The sequence below is a fragment of the Camelus ferus genome, chromosome 20 (genome assembly GCF_009834535.1).
Source record: "Camelus ferus isolate YT-003-E chromosome 20, BCGSAC_Cfer_1.0, whole genome shotgun sequence".
NCBI lineage: Eukaryota > Metazoa > Chordata > Mammalia > Artiodactyla > Camelidae > Camelus > Camelus ferus.
The window spans coordinates 29,256,005-29,278,661 of NC_045715.1; the positions used below are offsets into that span (position 1 = coordinate 29,256,005).

General features: G+C 55.4%; 1 protein-coding gene across 1 annotated transcript in view; it reads left to right on the forward strand.

Moving 5' to 3' along the window:
* Positions 1 to 22,055, forward strand: part of TTBK1 (tau tubulin kinase 1) — a 40,329-nt gene extending 18,274 nt beyond the window's left edge. The window contains exons 14-15 of the mRNA XM_032463110.1: positions 16,474 to 18,032; positions 18,687 to 22,055. Of these exons, the coding sequence (XP_032319001.1) occupies positions 16,474 to 18,032; positions 18,687 to 19,068 (1,941 nt within the window). The 3' untranslated portion in view covers positions 19,069 to 22,055. The remainder of the gene's footprint in view (positions 1 to 16,473; positions 18,033 to 18,686) is intronic.
* The last annotated feature ends 602 nt before the right edge of the window (positions 22,056 to 22,657 follow it).

Consider the following 22,657-nt stretch of genomic DNA (forward strand, 5'->3'; position numbering starts at 1 on the left):
GCTAAAGGGGCCAGGGTGTGGGACAGTGGGGAGAGTGCTCTCAGAAATCAGGAGGGAGCTGCTGAAAGGTGGTGAGGGCAGCAGGGAGGGACAGAAGGTTTCTTGTGGTCAGAGAAGGCTCCATGCAGGGGAGAGAGGTGCGCCCTGTGAGTCAGGACACTTGGACACTTGAAGCCAGGGCAGGAGAGACCCTGAATTGGGCACAGAGGTGGGCATGTTGGGGGTCTCGGGAGGACCCGGTCAGGCTGCAGTGGCACTTTCTCCTTGTGGAAGGACTGAGGGATGAGGCTGGGAGGGCAGGGAGGGCCCAGGCAGCGGCTGCACCATAAATGCAGCATGTCATGGTATTTTGGTTATTTTCTTCTGACAAAGGTGGGGTGTCAGAATAGTTGGAAGGCCACTGGTCTGGCCTGGCTTCTCTGTGTGGGGCAGAGACTGACCTCTGACCCAGGAAGTAGCGCCAACTCTTACCTTGGGTGCTGAATGGGGTCTGTGTCCCCTCTGAGGTCTGGAAAGAGCCAAGGAGATGATGCTGGAGGGCTCAGGGGCTGTGCCGCGTTCCACTCAACTGTCCCATGTCGGGGGCATGCATGCAGGAGGCTCTGGGAGATGCCAAGGTGCAGGGCCGGGGCCGGTTCTGCTGTGTGCCCAGATTGGGAGGCCTGGCCGGGAGCATGCAGATGCCCTGATGGAGGCAGCTTGAGGTCTTCAGGCCTTCAGTATGCGTCCTGGCCTTGTCCTGGATGCTGGAAAATTGGGGGCTCAAAAAGTGGGGACCATGAGCCTCCACCCAGAGGGGTCCTAGCTAGCCTGAGCTGGAGGCTTAGCTGGGGCAGGGTGTGGGCAGCATGGCTGTGTTGCTGATCTGGACACTGTTCCCACCAGGACCAGCACTAGGTAAGCAGAAGGAGCAGCCAGATCCATGTGGGGCTCCCTTGCTCCCCTCTTATCCATTCATTCATCACCAGTCATCCCACACTTATTGAACATCTACTCTATGCTGGGGACCGGAAGCATCAGAGATCATACATACAATAGGTGGTGCCTGCCACAAGTGTAGAGTCTAGGAAGGGAGACAGATGATGGCGGTGTAGGGCGAAGAGAAAGCCCCGAATTAAAGTCAGGAGGCCTGGATTCTGGACCTGGACCTTCCGGTCCCTTCCTGGTAACTATAGGCCAGCTGGGTCTCAGAGCTGGGGGACTGAGCTATCCAGGCAGTTTTTCTCACCTTCAGATTCCCACCCTTGTCCTGAGAGTCAACCTCACATTGGAAAGTTCCAGCCACGGGGGTGAAGAGAGAGATTTGGTGGAGCAGGCACAGGTCTATTGTACAGTCAGTCTTGGGCTCAGGTCCTGCTTGTGACAAGAGTAGGCACTGCCCATCTCAGCAAGCAATGAGTTGTGTGTATGTGTGTCTGGAGTGGGTGTTAGGTGTGTGTGTGCCTTGGTTTCCCCACAGTGTACAGAAGTGAGGTTGGTCAGCATTCTGTGGCCTCACGTGTACTTTTCTGTGTCAGCCTACCCTAGAGGGTACATCAGTGTGTGGGTATGCCCATGTGTGCATGCATGCATGTGGGTGCATATGTCAGAGTGTCTGTGCAGAGCGTGTAGTGAGTCTGCAAGTGTGTGAACCAAGGAAGCACAGAACAGCACAACTGGCAGGATAATTATCATAGAGATCATTCTAATAAGGATATAATACCTGGCACTGTTCTCGGCACTTTCACGTTCTACCCGTGGACTCCTCACAACAATACTGTGAAGAGGCCACCCTCATTGAAAAGATAAGGAAACAGGGGCTCAGAGGAGCTAAGTGTTTAGCCCAGGGTCACCAGCTGCGGAGTGGTAGAAGTGGGTTTGAATCCAGGCAGCTGGCTCTAGGGCCACGCTTGGAGCCACACAGTCTGAGGTCTGTGCGTTTAGGAGGGGAGCAAACACAAGCCAGAGAGAGCAGATGATTTGCGCGGGGTCAGAAAGAGCCATTGTGTGTGTGTGTGTGTGTGTGTGCGCGCGCGCGTGTGTGCGCCCACTAGCTGGGTGGTGTCAGCAGCTGTGCCTGTGGGCATGTGGCCTCTGTGTGTGTCTGGGTGTGATCACATGGGGCAGGACACGTTTTGCCGAATATTTCGGGACAGCAGGGTGAAGCCGAGCCCTTTCTTCATCAAGGGCAGGGGAAGAGGGAGGAATGGACTGGTGTAATTTTTGCCTTCTTTTGGTTTGGAAAGAGTCCTGAGCCCAGCCTGGGTGGGGCCTCCTAAACCTGGCCACACACTGGAGTCATAGTTTGTGGAACTCCCCTTCTTCCCGTAACTAGATTAAGTGGCTCAGGGCAGGCAGGAAGTCTCTATAGGGAGCCCACCCTGCTGCCTTTCTGCAAGGAATCCCTTCCTAGACCCAGCTCTGTCTGCTCTGTGTCTGATGTGGGAACTTCCTCTTAACAGCAATCATTAAAGAATTGAGCACCTGCAACTCTGTCCCCTACCCCCGTGGGGAGCAGGGACCAGGATAATGTGGAACCAGGCAGTTTTAGAGCATCTACTCTTCTTTGGTGTGCATCCATAATACTTTAACTTTTTGGTGTGCATCCATAATACTTTAACTTTTTTTCTTTACACACACCTCATTTTCTTCTCTTAGGAATTTAAGGTGCAAAGTAGAAGTGGCTAGAAAAGCTAGGGCAGAGGGGAAAGCAGTGGACAGAGTATGTGATTTGGGGGAGGGATGTTTACCCTCCTTTGCTGGTTGTCTCTGGCTGATAACCCACCAGGTCAACATTCCCTGAGTACATGGACATTTGTTTGGCATCCCCTAGAGCATTTCTCTGCCACGTGTGCTAGAGGCTGGGGGACAAAGATGAATAAGGCTTCACAGTTCTGCCCTTTAGCAGCTCACAGTCAAGGGGCAGGGGCCAAGCTGGATGCAAAACACATGGATGTTTACAGTCAAGGACCATAGGGAGATAACAGAGACCTTTGCTAGGAACAGGGAGCCAGTCTGCCTGGGAAGCTGTGGTGGTCTCACAGGGGTGACACTTCAGCTGGGCATTGAGGACAAGGAGGTGGGCTCAGTGGTGCCTGGCCTGCAGGGACAGGAGCACGCTGGGATTAAATTCCTCTGGCAGTGGACCAAATTCTGCCTGAGATGTTAAACTCAAGCTCCCGATATGTGCAGTGAAAGGGGCGGTGGGCAGCTGTGGGTATCTCTGTCCCTTGTATCCCAGGTGGGCCTTACACCCCTAATCCTCAATGCAGAGAGGACCAGTTCAGAAGAATCCTAGGCGTGGCCAAAAAGAAGGTAGAAGGGAAAGTCTGATGAGGGCAAAGACAATCCTACAGAATAGTCTCTCTCCTCCCCTCTCTGCTGGAGGTTCCATGCTGGGTTCCTGTGCCCCAATTTGATGTCCTCAGGGGCCCCTCCCCCTCAGTCCTCTAGCAGCTGACCCAGCCAGTCCTCACTGCCCCCACTAACGCTATGTAAACTGGCTTCAGTCCCAGGAAGAGCTAAGGGTCAGGATGAGAGAGGTCTGGTGACAGACAGCCAAGTCACCATTTCCATCCCCAACATGTCTGGGATACTCAGCTCCACTGTCCCCTTTCCGTCTGTGGGCACGAGGGCAGGAGGGCACAGGCAGGATTCTTCCCAATGGTGGCCAAGTGAGGCAGGCAAGCCCTGCCACATAGCTCAAACTTGGAGAGGACAGGGAAAAAGCCACCTTGGAGAAATGATTTCATTTGGCCCCTCCTCCCCCCGAGTCCTCTATCCCTTTTTTCATTCTCAAGAGTGATTTAAAGGATAATAAAACAGCTCACACAACAGAGCATTTACACCATGGCCAGCACTATTCTAAGAGCTCTGCGTGTTATAACATCTAATCTTCGTAACAGTGCTAAGAGGTAGGAAACATAGTTACCCAATTTTACAGATGAGGAAGCTGAATTATGAAGTAATTTTCTTGAGGTCACCAAGGTAGTAAGTGGTGGAGTTGGGATTCAAACGCGAGTAGTCAGATTCCAGAGTCCTACCTTTGTGCTACATTGTCACTGAGACCCCCATTGTCATGGGGGCAGAGGTGCCAAGGCGGAGGGTGTGTAGGGGGTGTTCTCTAGACCTCAAGAGGGGCATGGAGTTCAGCCAGGGAGACAGATGGGGCACAGCTGCTAACACATTTTAGAGTGGCCTTCCTGGAAGGGAGGATTCCTCAGCCCAGAGGGTACCCTGAGCTAGGTAGGCCTAAGCCAGGAATGCTTCTCGAAGGAGGTGAGCGATCATGGTCTCTGCCAGGAGACCACGGTGTGAGGAGGAAGCGGGGGAAGGGCGTTGGAGGCTGGAGCCGAGGTTGTGAGGCAGAACAGGGCGGTATGCACCCCCTGCATCCTGCCGGACCCGCCCAACTGCCCGGGATGCCGGCGCCGCAGGGGCTGTCAGCGGTGGGTGGCCCCCGAGACGGAGCTGTCGAGTCTGTGCCTGACGCCTCTTTTCCCTCCACTCTCTTGGTCTCTTTCAGTTGGAGGAGGACAGACTCTCGGGGCACTCCCTCCCGCGGTACAGCCCCCTGCGACGACTGGCGTCCTCCGTGTTCTCCTCCTCCACGCTGGAGACCGAGCATTACCCTCACCCTGGCGGCAGCAGCTCCTCCGGTTCCCTCATTCAGCGCAGCCGCTCGGCTGAGAGCAGCCCTGTGCGGGCGCCCCACCGGCGCCACGCGCCCCTGGCCGCCGGCAACCACAGACTCGTGCCCTCGGTGCTCCGCATCTCGCGGTCACAGCTGCAGCAGGTGTGGGCCCGCTTCACCCACAAGACCTAGGCTGGGCCCCCCCCCCTCCTGGAGGGGGCAGGTGGGGGGGGGGTGGGGAGCAGTCAGAGACCATAATTCCTTCCCAGGACGCAATAATCACACACTCACACACCCCATCCCTCCCCATCATGCAATACAGCCCGTATAACGTTGGCCCAAGGTACTGTAACCCCCCATCCCCACACGCCCATGTCTCCCTTTGCTTGGTGCCAGCCAAATGGTGCAGGGAGGGGTGGGGCTGTTGGTGCAGTTTCTGGGACAGGATGGGGCCCTGTACTGGAGCCACCAGTGGTTCCAGAGTCCAGTGGAAATCAAGGTGTCAGGGAGAGGCATGCTGGGTCAGAGTCAGTCTGGCACAGGGTTTATTCTGTTTAATCCGTGATCTCTTGGCAGAGCTAGACCTGGTCCCCCCCTGGGGGTTGCTAGGAGACTGGGACCTTCTTGGTGTGGTGTGGTGTGGTGTGGTGTATGTCTGTCTGTCTATCTGTGCAGGGCAAGGAGTATGGCCCTGTGTGTGACGTGGAGGCCTGGCTAGCCAGCTTTGGGGTATGGTAGGAAAGTTCCTCTATACTCAGTGATATGGGGAGGAAGCGGCCCTGTGACCCAGTGAGCTTTTCCCATGCCACTTTCACAGAGGACAGAGTCCCTGCCTCCCACCTCTCAACCCAAGGCCTGGAGCTCAATCCACTGTAAGCTACCCCTCCCCAAAAGGCATATGTGCCATCACCCACTGGTGAGGTTGATTGCGTGGTCCGGCTCCTTAGTAGCTGAGGTTGAATGAATGGGGCCTGGAATCCCAGGGTGAGGGGACCCTGTATAGAGGCAGTAGCAGAGAGGGTGGTTGTTAAAGATGAGGTGAGACCTGTGAGCTCAGGACAAATTCCAGATAGCAGCGGCCCCACCACTGCCCCTCTCAGAGCGTGGCTCCTTCCTGTAGGTGCTCAGCCAAGCTTGTTGACCCCCCAGGGGCCATGATGAAGACAGAGAATTTGGTAGGCTGATCAGATGGGAATCTGGAGATGGGTGGGGGGGTCAGGATGCCAGATTGCTTATGCTCTTTCTGCCCATTTCTCAGCCCCCAATGTGTCACTGCAGGGGCCCCTAAGGTTCTCTTTCTTCACTCCTACCCGTTTCAGCCAGCACCTCTGTTCCCATGGAGCAATGGTGAAGAAGGCTCCAGGAAGGGCAGTACCTGTACAGGGAGGGAAGGAGGGGAGGAGGCTTGAAACATTTATTACAGTGAGGCTGCATCTGTGTGTGCTTATATGCATGCATGTACATTTATGAGTGTGCTAATATATGAGCATTTGTGTATGTGGCATGGCTGTCATGGATGGATGCTCAGGCTGTGCATTGCACAATTCCAGGGAGTACCATTTACATAGACCCTGATGTGCATGGCACCCACTGTGTGTGCTGAATGGCAGCAGTCCTGTGTGTGTGTGTGTGTGTGTCTGTGTGTGTGTGTGTCTGTGTGTGTGTGTTATGGAGTCAAAAAGATGTTTGTGCAGTCCTTGGTAGTTTTCTATGTACCTACTATCATCTGGCTCCTCTCTCTGCCTCCTCCTCTTGACCTTTGCTTCCGTCCCAACTCATCTCCCTTCAACTCCTGTCTCTGGGCCTCTGCCCCAGCCTGGGGGTGCCATAGTGGGTGGGCAGTGCCCTGAGCCAAACTGTCTTCATAGATGGCTCATCCGTGTGAGCTATGCCCACACCCACCACACTCCTTTCTCCAAATCTGTTTCTTTTTGAGGATATCTGGGCCAAGAGCACCCTCTCCATTTGGGAAGAAAGCCAGACTCCAGTCCTAGTCCTCATGCCCCACCCCCACCCCCATCCTGGCTGCTCATTTTTGAACTTCTCCAAGGCCAAGCCTCCTTTGCCCTCAGGGCTGTTCTGGGTGGCTCTGCACCCAGCTGTGGCAGAAGGTAGAGGAAGGGTCAAGGTAGACCCTTCAAGAAAAGAGAGAAAACACAAGCACAAAGGTGAGGGGGTGGGATGAACAGTAGCCCTACTCCCTGCCTCCTGGCACTGCCCCTCACCTCTCCCCTCTACCTTCTAGTCCTCTTCCCATCCTCCCCACTAGTGGCAGGGGGTGAAATGAAGGGAAGTCTGTCCACCAGCCACTCCAAAAGTCAGCAGCAGTGGACAGGTCCCCTGCTACCTGGGGTTAGATGAAACCAAGCACTCTGTTATCCGGCATTTCCTTCCAGAGGGTTCTCCTACCTGACCCTGAGCACAGCTCTCACTCAGTGACCAGAACCCAGAGGTACTCTAAGATCCTAAAGTGCCTTGTGACATATCAAAGATGATGGCACTAGCTTCAGCCTTGTTTTAGCATTAAACACATATTAATGTTTTCAAAGCCTTTGAAGGTGGAGATTCCTAGTAAGCATCCCAAAAGTGGCTGAATTTTCAAACACACACACACACACACACCCAGAACTGATAACTGTAGAAGAGGGTGTGTCCTTTAAAGGAAGAACATGATTCAAAACATTTGTCCTTTGGGGGACATCCTTTTGTATGCCCTCCATAGTGGAGAGACTGTCTTATAAGCCATAAAGCTCTGAGCTAACAGGAAGTGATCTTAATAATATTATCTTTTGAGGGTAGCTTTGACTTTCAGAAACATCTAGGGCTATTTGAAGCTGTGTGTGTTGGAGCAAGTTCATGTGAAGCTCAGCAGAACTCTGCATGGTCTGGAGTCGAGGTGCCCGTCTCCAGGTCCTGGGCTGAGTAGGGAAGTTGTGAGCCTGCAGTGTTGTCAGGCTCCTTTTTCTGAAGGGTTTCCCAAAGAAGAAGCCTGAGTGTTTCTAGAAATGATACCCTTCTTGGGGAAAGCACATAGCCTCCCCAAGGTCAGCTTTCAAAAGAGGCAGCACTCTTTGTTGTATCAGAAAATGGTATTTTCATACTTTTTTCATATTTTCGTTGCACCCTGCATATAGTGGTGGCTTCCAACTATTAATTAATTTTATTTAATAGTCACTGGCACACAGCGCTTATTATGTGCCAGGCAGTGATCTAAGCACTTTACAAAAATAACTCATTTAATCCTTACAATAGCCTAGGAAGTAGATCCCAGTATTATCTGCATTAAATGGATTAATCAGAATACTTAATTTACAAAAGCATTAAAAAAAAAAAAACAAAAAACCCTGGCCAATGCCGAATAACTGAGGTCTTGTTTGACAAGAGTTTTAAAGCGTTTAGTCTGTGTATTGGTCTATTTACTGTCCTTTCTGATTGACCCCTCCTTGCTCTATCTAGGAGGAAGTTGTCTATGAGCCAAACACTCCTTTCTTTTCCATCCCACCTTGGCATGGGATGATGTCCAGGTGGCGGTCATTCCAGAGTACTGGGGTTTGTTGAAATGGCTGGACCCTGTCGCTCCAGAGACCTCAGCCTCTCAATCCCACATGGCTCCGACCATCCCATAGCAGCTCTTAGGTGGAGTAAGAGTTCTGGTGAGAAAGCAGGTGCTGAAAACCCTGTCCTCAGTGGTCCTTGAGGTCAGGCTCACGGGGGGTAGGTACTGACACTGGTGACCACTGACCATGGAGATCTGAGATAAGTGTCACCAACTCACCAACAGGAGTGAGGGCAGTGTCAGGGAGAGGGCACTTGTAGAGGCTATGGTAAACGGGGAGCCCACCATCCTCAGCTCAGCCAATTATTGCTAATCTCTTCCAATTTTTATGTGAAATCTCTCACTTTTTAATTATTGGGATCTAATTTTTTAAAAGCAACAACTTTTTAAAGAAAAATCACTGTGTGAGCTAAACAAGACTGGTTTACAGGCAGAGACCCTGAACTCAGTTTGCAATCTCTCTGAGCTTGAGAACTCCCCACCCCTAAACTGTTCAAGGTTGCAGAACTCAAAGGGGTACAGTATTTTTCCCTAGGAACTCAAACTGAGTAGGCTTCTGAGAGGAGGCAGTTCATGGCCAGTGGGGATGTGAGGTGTGTGCTGTATGTACATGTCAGTGAGCTCATGGTGTGTGTGCCTAAATGTGTGTGTAGGCCAGTGGATTTATTTGTGGCAAGTGGGGTCCTCCTTGTAGGACCAGTATTTTCTCTATGGGATAGGACCCTGGGTCAGTGAAAAATGCTCTAGTAAATTCAGTAATGAATAGATACTCCCACCCACTTAAGGCAGCTTGGGTCACAGCAATAACCACTCAACACTCACCCCAACGACTAGCATCCTGAACCCAGCCATCTCCCTTTGCATTTCTAATTGTGGGGAAAAGCCCTGCCCAGCACTTGGGGGAATGTTGGAGCCTCTGAGCAATGCTGGCACATTAACCCTTATTTCCCCAGCCAAGGAGGGCAGGCCCCTCCAATCCCAGGAAAAGCCAGGGTTCCTCTCTGTGGATGGTCCCAGGATCCTCCTGCTATTTCTTTCCTCTGCCCTGCTTAGGTCCCTTTTTCTGGGGAGGGGTGGTGCTGTCTGCCCAGGCAGTGCTTGGGGGTAGGGGGGCCTGGGCCACTGGTGTAGGCAGGAGCTGTGGCAATGTGTCTATACTGGGTGGCCAGGGGAGGGGACCATGCTTAGGGAGGGTGTGGGGATCCCTGGCTGTGGGAGCATGGAGAATACTGTATCCCCTGCTGTCCTTTAGTGTCTGAGGATGGAAGCATAAATGCCTAAGGAGGGCCCTGAACACCACCCCACCCTATCCTAAACTCCACTGAGATTCTAACCCATCAGGTTAGGAATCGGCCCACCCCCATGGGCAGCCTTGGTAACAAGGAGCGTGGCAAATCACTATCCTTAAGTTGAGGGGCATGTCCCCACAGTTTGCATTATTCCCATTAGGGACAGAGGTGCCCCCTGGGACTGGTGGGGTCAGCCTCTGAAAAATTTTAAAGCATCCTTCTCCCTAAGGGAGAGGCTCCCAGCCTAAGGACCACATCCCTCAAAAATCCCAAATGGTTCCCCACACCACCCAGTGGGCTTCCCAGCTTAGGGAGCCCCTGGGCCTGAGTGGCCCCTCCCCACAAGTGAAGGGTTGAGAAGCAGTGAGGGAGGAAGGGCAATGAAGCCCAAAGGACTATGGGAACTTCCCTAGACCTTTCATTTGGTTCCGCCGCCTTGCGCCCCTCCATGTAACCTCCCTTCTACCCGCACAAGGGGTGCGGGGGTTGGGTGGGGTTCACCTTGCCACGATAACCGGCACCCCCCCAAACACACACACACACACACACACACACACACGCACTCCATAGCTGCGCGCACACTTCATCCCACTCTCCGGAGAGCAAACTATAGGGCCCCGACCCGGCAAAGCACGAGGATCGCGTTCCCAAGCCCCTCTCGCAGGTTTATCAGTGTAACAGGACCCCCAACCACCACATTCCCCTCTGTCCCCGCCCCTCGGACCACCCCACCACTACCTCCCCAACCCCGACCCCGCGGCCGTCGCACCACGAATGTATGTTCCGTCTTTTTAACTAGCTGCTACGCGGCGCGACCAGGGTACCGCCCGGCCTCCGAGCCCCACTCATGTCTCCAGAGCTTCCCTCCCGGGAGCCCGGACGTGGGCAACCCGAGGGAGCGTCAGCCCCTGCGCCTCGTCCCCGCCAAGCTGCCTGCTGCTAAAGTCCTCCCAGGAGTTAGTGCCCCTCGCCGCCGTCGCCCCGCGCTAAGGTTGTGTTTGCTTCCCCTCCGTGGGCTCTTGGCCTCTGGGTCCCTGGCCCGAGGCGGGGCAGGACTGGAGTGGGGGTTCAGCCCTCAGAGCTCCAGGGTGGGATGCAGATGAGGACTGGGAGGAGGAGCTGGCCAATTCTTCAGGCTCAAAGAGCCCCCGTTGCCCACCCCTGATTCCAGTTACCTCACCGCCCACAGGGCTGCCCCCTCCCTCCGCCCCAAATAATTGGCCTTGCAATTGGATGCCAAAGAGCCCAGATTTGAGGGGGGAGCCAAGCTTTGAGCTTAGGTCTCTCAGAGCCGCCCGATAACCCCTTTTGGCCCATGCCCCAGGGTCCGTGTCTCCTGCCCCACCCCACTTCCACCACTGAGGGCCCTGGGGGGGTCCCCAAACATGCCCCCACTTTCAGCTCTTCTCCCTCCCCACCCCCAAAAATAAAACTCAGGGACCAACATCTGCTTCCTTTGCACTTGCTCCGTCGACCCCTCCCCCCTACTTGGAGGGGCTTCCATGGGGGAGGAGGCGGGGTTCGGGGTCCTAAAGGCTGATAGTATTGAGAGAAGAGAGGGCTGGCCCCTGCCCCCTGAGAAGTGAGACCGGTGGGATGGGGGAAGCTCAACTCTGAGGGCCCAGTTGAGCCCCCTCCCAGCGTTGGGAGAAGCCTTCCAATAGCGGTGGAGAGGGCAGCTGAGGGATGGGAAGGGGGCTGGGGAGAGGACCCTCCCGGAGGTCCCGAATCCCAGCTGTTTTTTCCTGGGCCTCCCTCTCCCATCATAAACACCCCATTTTGTACTGCAATAATACTGTATTATAAGCTTGCACTATTTCCCGACCCCGGCCAGCGTAAGCATGCACGAAAAACTCAAAACCATACACACACTAAGATGGGACGCTTTTTTTTTTCTTTCTCTCTCTCTCCGGGGTGCGTCCTCAGTGTACAGAGGGGCGTCGGGGGGTGCCCCGGGCCCGGGTAGAAGAGCATGCACTGAGTCCTCGCCCCTAGACTGCGAGTACTGTACAAATCCAACACTTGAAACCTACACGCACACGCGCGGCGCCGCCTGGGGGAGTGGGACACGGACACGCACCGCCGCGCACGGGTGGGGGTAGGGGGTGTCCCGCCGTCACGCGTCGCTGTGCGAGGGATTTTGTGCCTTTTTAAGTCCCTGTATGTTAATGCAGACAATCCGGAGAGCTTGTGTACTACCAAATCCTGATTAAAAACGCCTTCCAGGAACCTGCGCCTCGCCTGCTTTCTTTCATCCTCCTCCTTCCTACCGCTCCACTCGATGCAGACCCAATTCTGGGATCGCCCGCCTGGGCAGAAGGCAAGGGCTAGTCTTTTAGACTTAAGAGATGGAGGGGTGGGGCAAATTCCAGATCAGTGGATTGGCCCCACTCATTCCTCAACCGGCAGCTTAGACATGGTAGATGGGGAGGGGGAAGGGGCTCTAGGAGGTTTCAGCCTAGTTGGACTTGAGCAACCGTCACTCAGCTGGCTGTCTCCTTTCATCCGGAGGAGGGCTTTGCAGGTGGACTCTGGTCTTTGGGGCCGACTCTAAATTGCCAACTTGCTGGAGGGGGGATGGGAAGTAGGGGGTGGGCACAGTAATTATTTCTCTATGGATCAGGCATTTGAGGCAAGTGTGTGGTGGGGATGGGAAGCCTGCCCTTGCTCTGCAGTGGGGTCTGAGGGAGCCCTGGCCTGGGTGAGAATGGTCTGTTGAGGGGGATCAGTGAGAGGGTGGATTGTGCAGAGCCTGGGGGATGCAAGGATAGAATGTGGGTTGAGAGAGAACTAGGTCGAGGAGAGGGGTGGGACACCAAAAAGAACTGCAGAGACTTTGCAGACCACAGAGAGGAAGGGTGAAGGGAGGGGGCTCTCCCTCTCTCTGTTCCCCACCCCACCTCTGCAGGCCTGTAGCCACAGTGCCAAAAGAGGAAGATGCTTTCCCCCTTGGGGTCTAAAGTAAGTGTAGGGGAAGAATAAGAGCAAGCTACAGCATTTCTTGACCTGCAGAGCATTTAGAAAGCCTCTATGCAGTCAGCTCCTTGCCCTTGGGCAGGAAGGGAAGGACTGGGGACACTGAGATCTGGGGGTCAAGTATGTGAGGATCTGTAGAGAACTAGGGTAGGCAGCTGCCTTCCTGGGTCATCTTACCCCTTCCACCCAGGTGACTGCCACAGGCCAGTGTACCCAGGATGGGTGGCACTTCTGGGTTTGGGGTGGAGGAGCAGAGGGAGGGCTCTCAGCTTGGCAGATGTGGTTTGAGGATGGAGACACAGACAGAGGTGAAGAATCTGGGAAAGGTGGTGGTGAGCAGAGGAGGCTACACTGTTGGTTTCTCATCTCCAGCTTTCAGGCTGGGCAACTATGGCAAAGGGTGGAGCATATGTTCCCCCGGAGAGGAGGGGAGATGGAAGGCATGTGCTGAGTAGCTGCTGGAGGGGGCGCGGGCAACAGCTGTGAGAGGCATAAAGCCCTTCCCCCTCCCAAGTGAGGAAGGGGGGGGTGCCAGGGCTCATACTCCTTTTGTCACTTGGCAGCCCCCCCTTCTTTGACCTTGGGACTGTGGGCTGATGTGCAATGCACAGTGTCTGGGCTTGATCAGGGTCCAGGCAGGAGAGTTGCTCAATGCAGCCTGTGTGGGGTCGGGGGTATGTGGAGTAACCTTTCTCCAGTCAATAGCAGAGAAGTGAAGACTGAGGAGAGCCCAGTTTTGTTAGTGGCAGGAGCAGACCGGAGTCTGGTCCATCCAACTCCCTTCACTTTTCCTGCTGGCTGAGTAAACACAGACTTGGGCTGAGCTCCAAAGCTGGTGAGGCCACAGCCCTCTGGTCCAGGCTTAGTGGAAGCAGGGGGAGGGTGGAGGATTTCATTCTCCCTGAGTGTCTCAGCTCCAGTGGCCTGCCTCCCCTCCTCCCATGATTCACACTCACCACATCTACCTTGGAATCACCAGGGAGCTTTGAAACAGATTTCTCATCTCTGACCTATGGAATCTGGGGGGAGTAGGACTCAGTATCCCCAAATAATGCTGTGCCAAGCCAGGCTGATGAACAACAAGCAAGCTAGAATCATAAAAGGGTCACTGCCTTGGAAAGGGAGCAGGAAGGTGTGTGACTTCCCCTTGCTGACACCCAGCACTTTTGCTTCCCTCCAAGATAGAATAGGGGGCTGTTACTGCTTGTCCCTATAGGGCCAAGCACACAGAGGCTGTCCAGTCAGTGATCACTGGCTGATTGAATGAGTACAGGATCGCTTGGGCAAATGGTTGAATACTCGTTGGGCTCAGGCATCCAGGAGGGGCCAGGAAAGAGTGAGAGAGGACTTCCCACTCTGAGGAGAGAGGAATTTGAGCCCAGGCCTGGCGCTCCCAAACTTGGAAACAGATGGGGGAGGGGCTTTGAAACAGAAAACCTAGCATGCCCAGGCCAGGGTGGGCTTGGCAGTGATCCTTAATGCAAAGCTGTCTCTACTCTGAGGTTCACAGCCCTGTTAAAGGGCAGAGGGTACCAGGTTTCCCCACAAGGCGGGTTGGGAGGCCAGTGAGGCAGTAGAAAGACTTCTAGGTTCTGGGCTGCCCTGGTTGATGTGCTTTGTGACTTGGCCCTGTTGATGCCCTTCTCCAGCCCTGTTTCCCAGTCTGATATTGTCAGTGATGCCTGATTTCCAGTTCTCATCACTCCGCTCTCCCATATAATGGAAGGGGAGGGCTTTGAGATAGAAGAAGAAAGGTGAGCACTGTGAGTGAAGCATCCATCCTATGGATGGGGCTTTTCCAGAGAGATCCAAGAACTGGCCAGATGGCAGGGGAAAGGGGATTCTAATAGGGATGCCCAAAATGTCAGAGATAAGACAGGAGAAACAGGAAGAGGTTCTGCTGAGAAAGAATGGCTTGGTGGAGTTGAAGGATATCCCTGCTGGGTAGGATGTGTCTGGTGCTGAGTGAATGAGTTCTGAACCAGACAGGAGAGAAGCACGATCAAAGCACACTCCAGAATGTGCTGGGGTCCTGCCCAGGGTCTGGTGCTACCTTGTCTTGTATCACTCCCCCTCCACCCATCAGGTCTTCACAGATGGTCTGATTATGAGGAAGAGTATGGCAGTTGGGGAGGGGAGAAGTCACAGCCTTGGGCAGATCTCTGCTGTGGGAATTCCTGCCTTCCCCTCCACCAGTCTTTGGGCTGAATGTTTGCACAGAGACCTCAGCTGGGAGAACCCTTCCTTTCTCCACCACCTATCCCCCATAGGTGTGGCATTCAGACATTTCTGAGGCTGGAGAGGCAGGCAGTGCTCTCCAAACCAGAGCGAGCCAGGGAGGGGGTAGGAAGTGGATGGGGGAGGGAACTAACATTTATCAAGCAACTGCTATATGCCAGAGCCATTGTTTACATGACCTCATTACACAGCCTTTGTGGAGTGTTCATTATCCCCATTTCAATTCCTAATCAAGAAATCTCACACTCCATGAAAACACGGACCAGGTCTATCTTGCTGATCCACAGATTCACAGCCTCTAACATGGTGTCCTAGACAATAGACATTCGAGGACTTTTTAAATGAATGAAAGAATGAAGTAATGAAAAAGCCTTAAGGGGCTCAGTGTTTATCCAGAGAGACAGCCATGCAAACACGTGCATGTGGAATAGAGGGTGGACTGTGATGGAAGGATGTGGGAAAACAATTAGAAAGGAGAGTGAGTCTGCTTGGTGGGTAGAGAGGAAGGCTTTTGGGAAAAGGAGCTGTTTGAGCTGAGTCCTGGAGGAAGAATAGGAATTTGTCATGTCAATAGAGGGAGTGAAAGGGACCCCTGGGCAGAAGAAACTGCCTAGGGAAAGACCCAGAAGCATGAGATGCATGATGCATTTAGGGAACTGCTGGAGCATACACAGTGAGGTTGGAGCAGAAGGTAGGAGCCAGATCATGGCGTGGGGGGGTTAGGGATGCTCATGTGCCAAGTCGAGGATTAGAACTATCTCCCAAGGACTGTGGCGGCCACTGTAGATTTCCACAGGTTTGAAGCAGAGAGATGGGATCAGATTTAAGTTTCAGAAGGATCACTTGGGCAGCTGCAGGAAGAATGGATGGGCAATGCAGAATGGGAAAAACAGGCCAGTGGCTGGGGAACTACCAGACAGTACAGACAGGGCTGTGCCAATGGAGCTGGGGCAGCAGACACAAATGTTTTAGAGGAATGCTTGGCAGGACTCCCTGAGAGTCTAGATGGTACCTGAATGTGTTGGAGGTGTCAGGATAGCTCCAGGGCTTCTGGTTTGCATGGGCTGTATGTAGGAAAACAGAAGCCCATGTGTTCAAAAGGCTAACAAAGTGCTGAACACCATTAGCACCATTCTACCGGGAACAAAGCCAGGTCAGCCTTGACGGGGCCTGGTACATTGTTGGTGCCTAGGGATGTGTGTGATTGACAAGGGTAGAGCTGGAGAAGACCCCTGGCAACTGAGGTCCTGGTAAGATGGTCAGGCCTTTCGAATCTGGAAGGAAGGAGGCCAAGGTGAAATGTGGCAGGAGTCTAGAAAGTCAAAGACAGGCCATCACGTTGCCAAGGACTCTGCACAAAGCTTCAAAGAGGAAAACTAAATCAAGTGCAATGAAAGGCTGGCTGTGAATTTCTAGAGGAAGTGTGGACTCAAAACACCCCTGTAGAGGACTGGAAAATTCCTGGCTGACAGGCCAGGAAGAGGCAGGTGGGAAGGGGGCTGAAGCCCCAAAGTTTGCCCTCTTCCCACACAGGTTCTGGTGGATCTGGGTGGTCAGCTCCCTGGCTGCAGAGGAACTGTGCCCTGTGAGGGGCAGTAAGGGCTCACCCAACACTTGCTGCCCCTCTCTGGACCTGGTTTCCACATCTGCGAAAAGGAAGGTTGATCTACATGGTGGTTGTGACGGCTTGTAGTTGTCATTTTCTTCTGTTGACTGAACTAGAATTGGCTCTGGGTTTCGGGATACACATGGGATACAGGAAGGGGGTGACCTCAGTGGGTTCCTATGTGTGCCCCTTGCAGGTGTTCTCCATGGCACCCCCGTTTGAAGTGAACGGTCTCCCACGAGCTATGCGCCTGGGCGTGCCCTACCAGGAATTCAGGAAGTGTCTTGCTGAATACCGTGAAAATGCAGAGTTGCTCAAGAGGATACGGAAAGTGGGCTTCTCGCACATGCTACTGACCACCCCCCAGGTCCCACTGGCTCCTGTTCAACCTCAAACGAATGGGAAGGAGGAGGAGGAGGAAGAGGAGGAGGAGGAGGAAGAGGAGGAGGAAGAAGAAGAGGAGGAGGAGGAGGCAGAGGAGGAGGAAGAGGAGGACGAGGAAGACGAGGAGGAAGAGGAGGAGGAGGCTGTGGCCCTAGGGGAGGAGCTGGGGCCGCAGAGTGGCTCAAGCAGTGAGGGGAGTGAGAGGAGCACGGACCGGAGCCAGGAGGGTGCCCCGTCCACGCTGCTGGCTGATGATCAGAAGGAGTCCAGGGGTCGGGCCTCCATGGCCGACGGGGACCTGGAGCCTGAGGAGGGCTCCAAAACGCTGGTGCTCGTCTCCCCTGGCGACATGAAGAAGTCGCCCGTCACTGCCGACCTGGCCCCTGAACCGGACCTGGGCACTCTGGCTGCCCTCACTCCTCAACATGAGCGACCCCAGCCCACTGGCAGCCAGTTGGACGTGTCAGAGCCAGGCACCTTGTCCTCTGTCCTCAAGTCTGAGCCCAAGCCCCCTGGGCCCGGGATAGGGCTAGGGGCTGGGACAGTGACCACAGGGGCAGGGGGAGTGGCAGTCACCTCCTCACCCTTCACCAAAGTGGAGAGGACCTTTGTACACATTGCAGAGAAAACCCACCTCAACGTCATGTCTTCTGGTGGACAAGCCTCCCGGTCTGAGGAGCTTGGCATTGGGAGCGAGTTGGGCCTGGAGGTGCCCTCTAATGGAAGGGTTGTGGAGGAGGGGGCCTCCGTGCCCCTGGAGAATGGTATTGCCCTATCAGGGCTGGAGAGCCGTGCCCTGTCTGGGCCCCCCAGTGACATCCCCTTGGAGGTGGCCATGGACTCACCGCCCAATGGCCCAACCCTTGCTGACAGGCCAGTCCTGGCATCCCCGCTGGAGCCAGGCCCTGAGAAACTGGCCACCATCTCCCCCAGCCGCCACGCCACGCCAGGCCCTCGCCCCAGGAGCCGAATCCCTGTCCTGCTGTCTGAGGAGGACACGGGCTCGGAGCCCTCAGGCTCACTGTCGGCCAAAGAGCGGTGGGGCAAGAGGGCCCGACCACAGCAGGACCTGGCACGGCTGGTGATGGAGAAGAGGCAGGGCCGCCTTCTGTTGCGCTTGGCCTCTGGGGCCTCGTCCTCCTCCAGTGAGGAACAGCGCCGTGCTTCTGAGACGCTCTCAGGCACAGGCTCAGAGGAGGACATGCCTGCCTCTGAGCCTGCGGTGCCCAGGAAAGGTGGGCGGGCAGCTGCTACCCGAAGCCGGATCCCCCGCCCCATCAGCATCCGCATGCCTATGCCTGCCGCAGCCCAGCAGCCCCCCGACAGACCCCATGGCGAGGCCCCAGCATCTGACACAGCCATCACCAGCAGGTGAGAAACCACTGCCAGTCCCAGGGTGGGCAGAGGGTGACCAGAAGGCCTCTACCAGTAGAGGCTTCGTGGGAGCCAAGGTCAGGGACTTGATAATTCAGGAAAGACCCTCAGCCCCACCCAACTAAGTGTCTCTTCTAACTCATGTCCCAGCCCTTTAACTGGGCTCAAGGGAGTGGCTGCAGAGAGCTGACTGGAGGGGTGCCAGGGAGGCCAGGCTTGGGAAAGGTTGATGGAGGCCAGTGGGGTCCACACACAGCCTCTGGTATGCCACAGGGCACTTGAGGCCAAAGGAGAAAGGCCAGAATATTTGGGAGAAAACATCATTCATATCAATATAAGCATGGGTATAAAATAGAGTAGGATGTAAAACCTATGTGAATTTTAAAGATGAAACAGAGACATCAAAGAAAGCCTGCAGCAAGCTCTTCTGGTAGCAGCCTGAGAAGGTGTGGCCTTAGAGGTCCCTCCCTGGAGGTTGGGGCACCAGGCCTCAGTTTATCCATCTGTGCTGCAGTCTCCTCAGTCTCACCCAGCTCTGAGGATGCAGGACCCTCCAGCTCAGTACCCAGGGAGATTCTGAAAATGTCTCTCCTTTTTTGTTTCTTTGCCCTCTTCTTGTCTCTTGCCTTCTGCCCTCTGCACCTCCCGCAGGCTCCAGCTGCAGAAGCCCCCAGGGACGGCCATTGCTGCTGACCTCCGTCCCAAACAGCCTCCAGGCCGCGGTCCAGGGCGAGCCCAAGCCAGCACCAGAGCCCCAGCCCCGCGCAGTCCCGGCCTACCGGCCTCTGCGGGGCATCACTCCAGCGCATCCCCCCGGAGCCGATCCTTGTCCCGCAAAGAGAGCCCCTCCCCCTCGCACCAGGCCCGGCCCGGGCCCCCACAACCCCGGGGCACTCCGCAGGCCCGGGCCCAGCCTGATGGCACCCGCTCTCCGGGGGCCCCCAAGAAAGGACCCAGAGGGAAACTCCAGACTCAGCGCGCAGCAACCAAAGGCCGGACGGGGGACGCGGAGGCCCGGGCCGGGGCCAGATAATGACACGCGTGGCTCTCCGCGGCCCCCCACCCTCACCCCGGCCCCCCACCCGCAGCCGGCCATACTGGAACAGCTCCCAGCACAGCCTTACACGCCTGACGCGCGCCACCCGCGGCCCCAGCTTCCCGCCTGCATCCGCGAGGACGAGGACGCGCGCCAGCACACGCCTCGCCCACCCGCCGGCCCTGCCAATGGGGTCGCCGCGGCGAGGGGGAGCGACAGCCTCCCCATACTTCCCCGTCTCCGCCCCTCCCTCTGCTGCCCTTCAGGTGGGGCAGGCTCACCCTCCGCCCCGGGGAAGGCTCAGCCACTTTTCACCGAGGATTCCACTAGTGGGGACACCTCGCTCACCCGCCAGGCCTCCGCTGCTCTCCAAGCTCCCCCAGGAACCTCTGCTTACCCATCCTGCTGCACCTTTCCCTCCTCCTGGCCCTCTTCCAGCCAAAGCCCCACCCTTTTCAGAAAGGCACCCTCAAATTCCAGAAGTGGAGGCTCCAGCCTCCCCAGAGGGGCTAATCCCACAGTCTCCAGGGAGCTGTGGTGGTCCGAAAGGCCTCTTCTCTGCTGCCAGACTGGGGCTGGGGAGGTGAGACCTAGGAGCCATTGGTCTACTCAGGTGTGAGGGGGCAAGTCTGACCTGCCCCAAGTCAGCACCATCCTGGACACCACTGTGGGAGGCAGTGTGCAGGTGATGGGGGGAGGGTGCTCCCCTGCACCTCTAGGATGCAAAGATCCCTCCCCCTAAATTTGGGTGGAGCTTCAGTGGGAACCATAGAGTGTGTGTGGGCTGCCTTCCTGGGCAAGTATTTCCCAGTGGGAAGTTGGAGGGGGCCTTAAAAAATGTTTCACCCTCTCCCTTGGTCCCCTGATCTAGTGCTCAGGACCCCTTACCATCAGGAATTCCTTCTTGCCATCTAACCTCAATCCTGCCTACTGCGGTTTCAGCCAAATTCCCTCTCTTCTGAATTGGGTGGAGGTGGAATGGCTGCTTACCAACTCTGCGCTGGCTCTTTGGAGATTCAGGGACTTAGTTCTGGCCAGGTCACCCTCCCTGTCCTCCTGGCTGTGGGGAGTGGGCTGGATCAGACCATCATCTCCCCCAGTGGGCAGAGAGAGCAAAAACAGGCAGACAGACAGACAGCTGGCCCCTGGACTCAACGCAGAAAGGCCCTCCTAACTTCTGGGTTGTATGCTGTGTGATGGGTTCAGCCCCCATCCCCTCCACCCCCAGGTCACCGTGCAGCCTGTCCTCTCTTGTCTTAACCCCAACCCATGCAGCTGAGCAGCCCCTGAGGAGGGTGAGTGCTGTGCTGCTCTGTAAATGGATATGGGGTCTCCTCCTGGGTCTGGCTCCTGCATAGCTCATCCCAACTCATCGTGAGCCTCAACGGCCTATGTTTGGGCCAAGGGGCTGCAGAGGAACAGCCAACCCTGCCTATGTAGGATAGGTCCCCTGCAGTCCTCCTCCATCCTCAGCACCCACAGCCTCTGTCCCCTGGCCTGGCCCCTCTGTTCTTCCCTGGGTCACAGAGAGCAAGGCAAGACAACCAGGGGAAGAGGAAGGCCCCAGCATGCTCCAGTGGTCTGGCAGCATCCAGCCACCATCACTTAGAAGGATGCTCATGAGGAAGTTGGCCCTGACAGAAGCCTGATGGTACCAGCTGAAGCACCTGATGGAGAGTCGGCAGGCTTGGGCAGCTGCTTCCATGCCAAGGTGGTAGCTTCTCTGCAGACCAGCCCAGGGGAGGACTCCAGGGTGGACAGCCTTCAAGGTTCCCCCCATGCTGACGCAGAAGCTCCCAGAACACTCAGGAAACCTCTCCGGACAGAACCCTCTTTGTCAACCCGAGACCCTCCCAAGGCCTCTACTGCCCTCTGGGCCCAGCAGAGGGGGTGGAGGAGGGGCCACTCCTTCCCACCTAGAGCTTCTCTGAATGACAATCAGCTCATGCCAGGTGGGACCAGGGCATGACCCCTGGTGCCCAGGCCCTGGGCCTGCTCCTCACCACCAACCGAACTGTGAATGTAGGGCCCCCAGCCTCATCCTTGCCCCAGGACCAACAACACCCTGGTTTGGTGTTGGGAGGAAAAGGGGGTGGCCTGAGAGAGCCCCAGGCCCATCCCACCCCGAGCTTCACCCAGCACTAGAGCTGGACAGAAATGCAAAACCCTATCTGCCCTTGGGATTCCGGACCTCCCTAGGGCTCCCAAACGACCTCAGGCCTCTGCATCACTGAATGTCACCGAGGTGGGGGGAGGTGGGGGGAGGAGGGGAAGGGGAGAGTGTGGAAGGAAGTTAGGGCCCTGACTCTGCTCCTCTCCCCAAGAAGGGCAGAGGAAACCACACCTTCCAGTGCCCCCACCCCCAGCTGCAGCCTCTTTCCCCTTGAGCTCCCATCCCCCTACCAATCTCGCCCAGTCTTGAGCCTCTTCTCTATGAAAGAGTGTCACACCACCACCAACACACTCCTCCAGCACTTTCCCATCACGACAGCCTGTGTCACTGGCTAAGATGCGGGTCTGCTCACCCCAGAACATGCCTTCCCTCCCCACAGCCACACTGTGTGCAAAGAGGGTGCAGGAGAGGGGCAATGCCCCAGACACGCAGGCTCCCTGCTTCCTAGCTCCTCGCAGAGGCCTGGTTTGCTCAGTCTTCTCAGCTCCAGGGACCAGCCCTAGTGGGCATGGGGTGGAGGGTAGGGAGGTGCCCTTCTCCTCCCCCCAGGGAAGCCACTGAAGAATGTTTACATGCCAAACAGAATGTAACACCCTCCCCTACCCACTTCCAGTCACTGCATGGCCTCTGCCCACCTTGCACCTGTCCACCCCGAACCCCAACACCCTGGAAGCCGCTGTCATGATTAGACTGGGTCTCGGAAGGGAAGTAGCCATCACACCATTAAAAAGCCTGTGGACCTTTCTTTCTGTTGGCCTGGCCTCTTCTTCCTTTGGGGGAGAGGGCAAAGCCCAGGCCCTGGGGCTGGGGGTTGGCAGGAGAGAAGAAAACAGGTTGGTGGGAAAATAGGGAGGGACTGACATGGATGTAGATAGTATACAGAAGAGGAAACAGCAGTTCAGGATGGATACAAGTAACTTGCTCAGGGTTACACTGGTGGAAGGGGATGGCCCTGCTGTCTCTGATAGCAAACTTCATACTGTCTCAGCTCCCCTGGGTCCCAGAGACTTAAACCTAACTTTGTGCAGAGAGGAAGGGAGGAAGAAATTTCATTGCCCCAAAGTTAACAGACAAAAGTGCAAGTGTTTGGAAAACCACAAAGTATAGCAGCTCACAGGCAAACAACAACAATTTTCTAGCAAAAATCCATGAAAATCACAAATGAACATAGCCTGTGACCCAGCATTTCCACTTCTAGAAACATATCCTTTGGATATACTTGTAAACTTGCAAAATTATGTGTGTCTAAAGTTATTCATTGCAACATTCTTTGAGTGCTACAAAGCCTCATCTGCAATTCCAAAAACCCAAAAGTTCTGAAAACTGGGAGCATTTCCAATAGATTGGCATAAATTCATTAGGTATCAAAACCTGCCAAGACCGTTTATAGTCTCTATTAATTCCACTTTATCA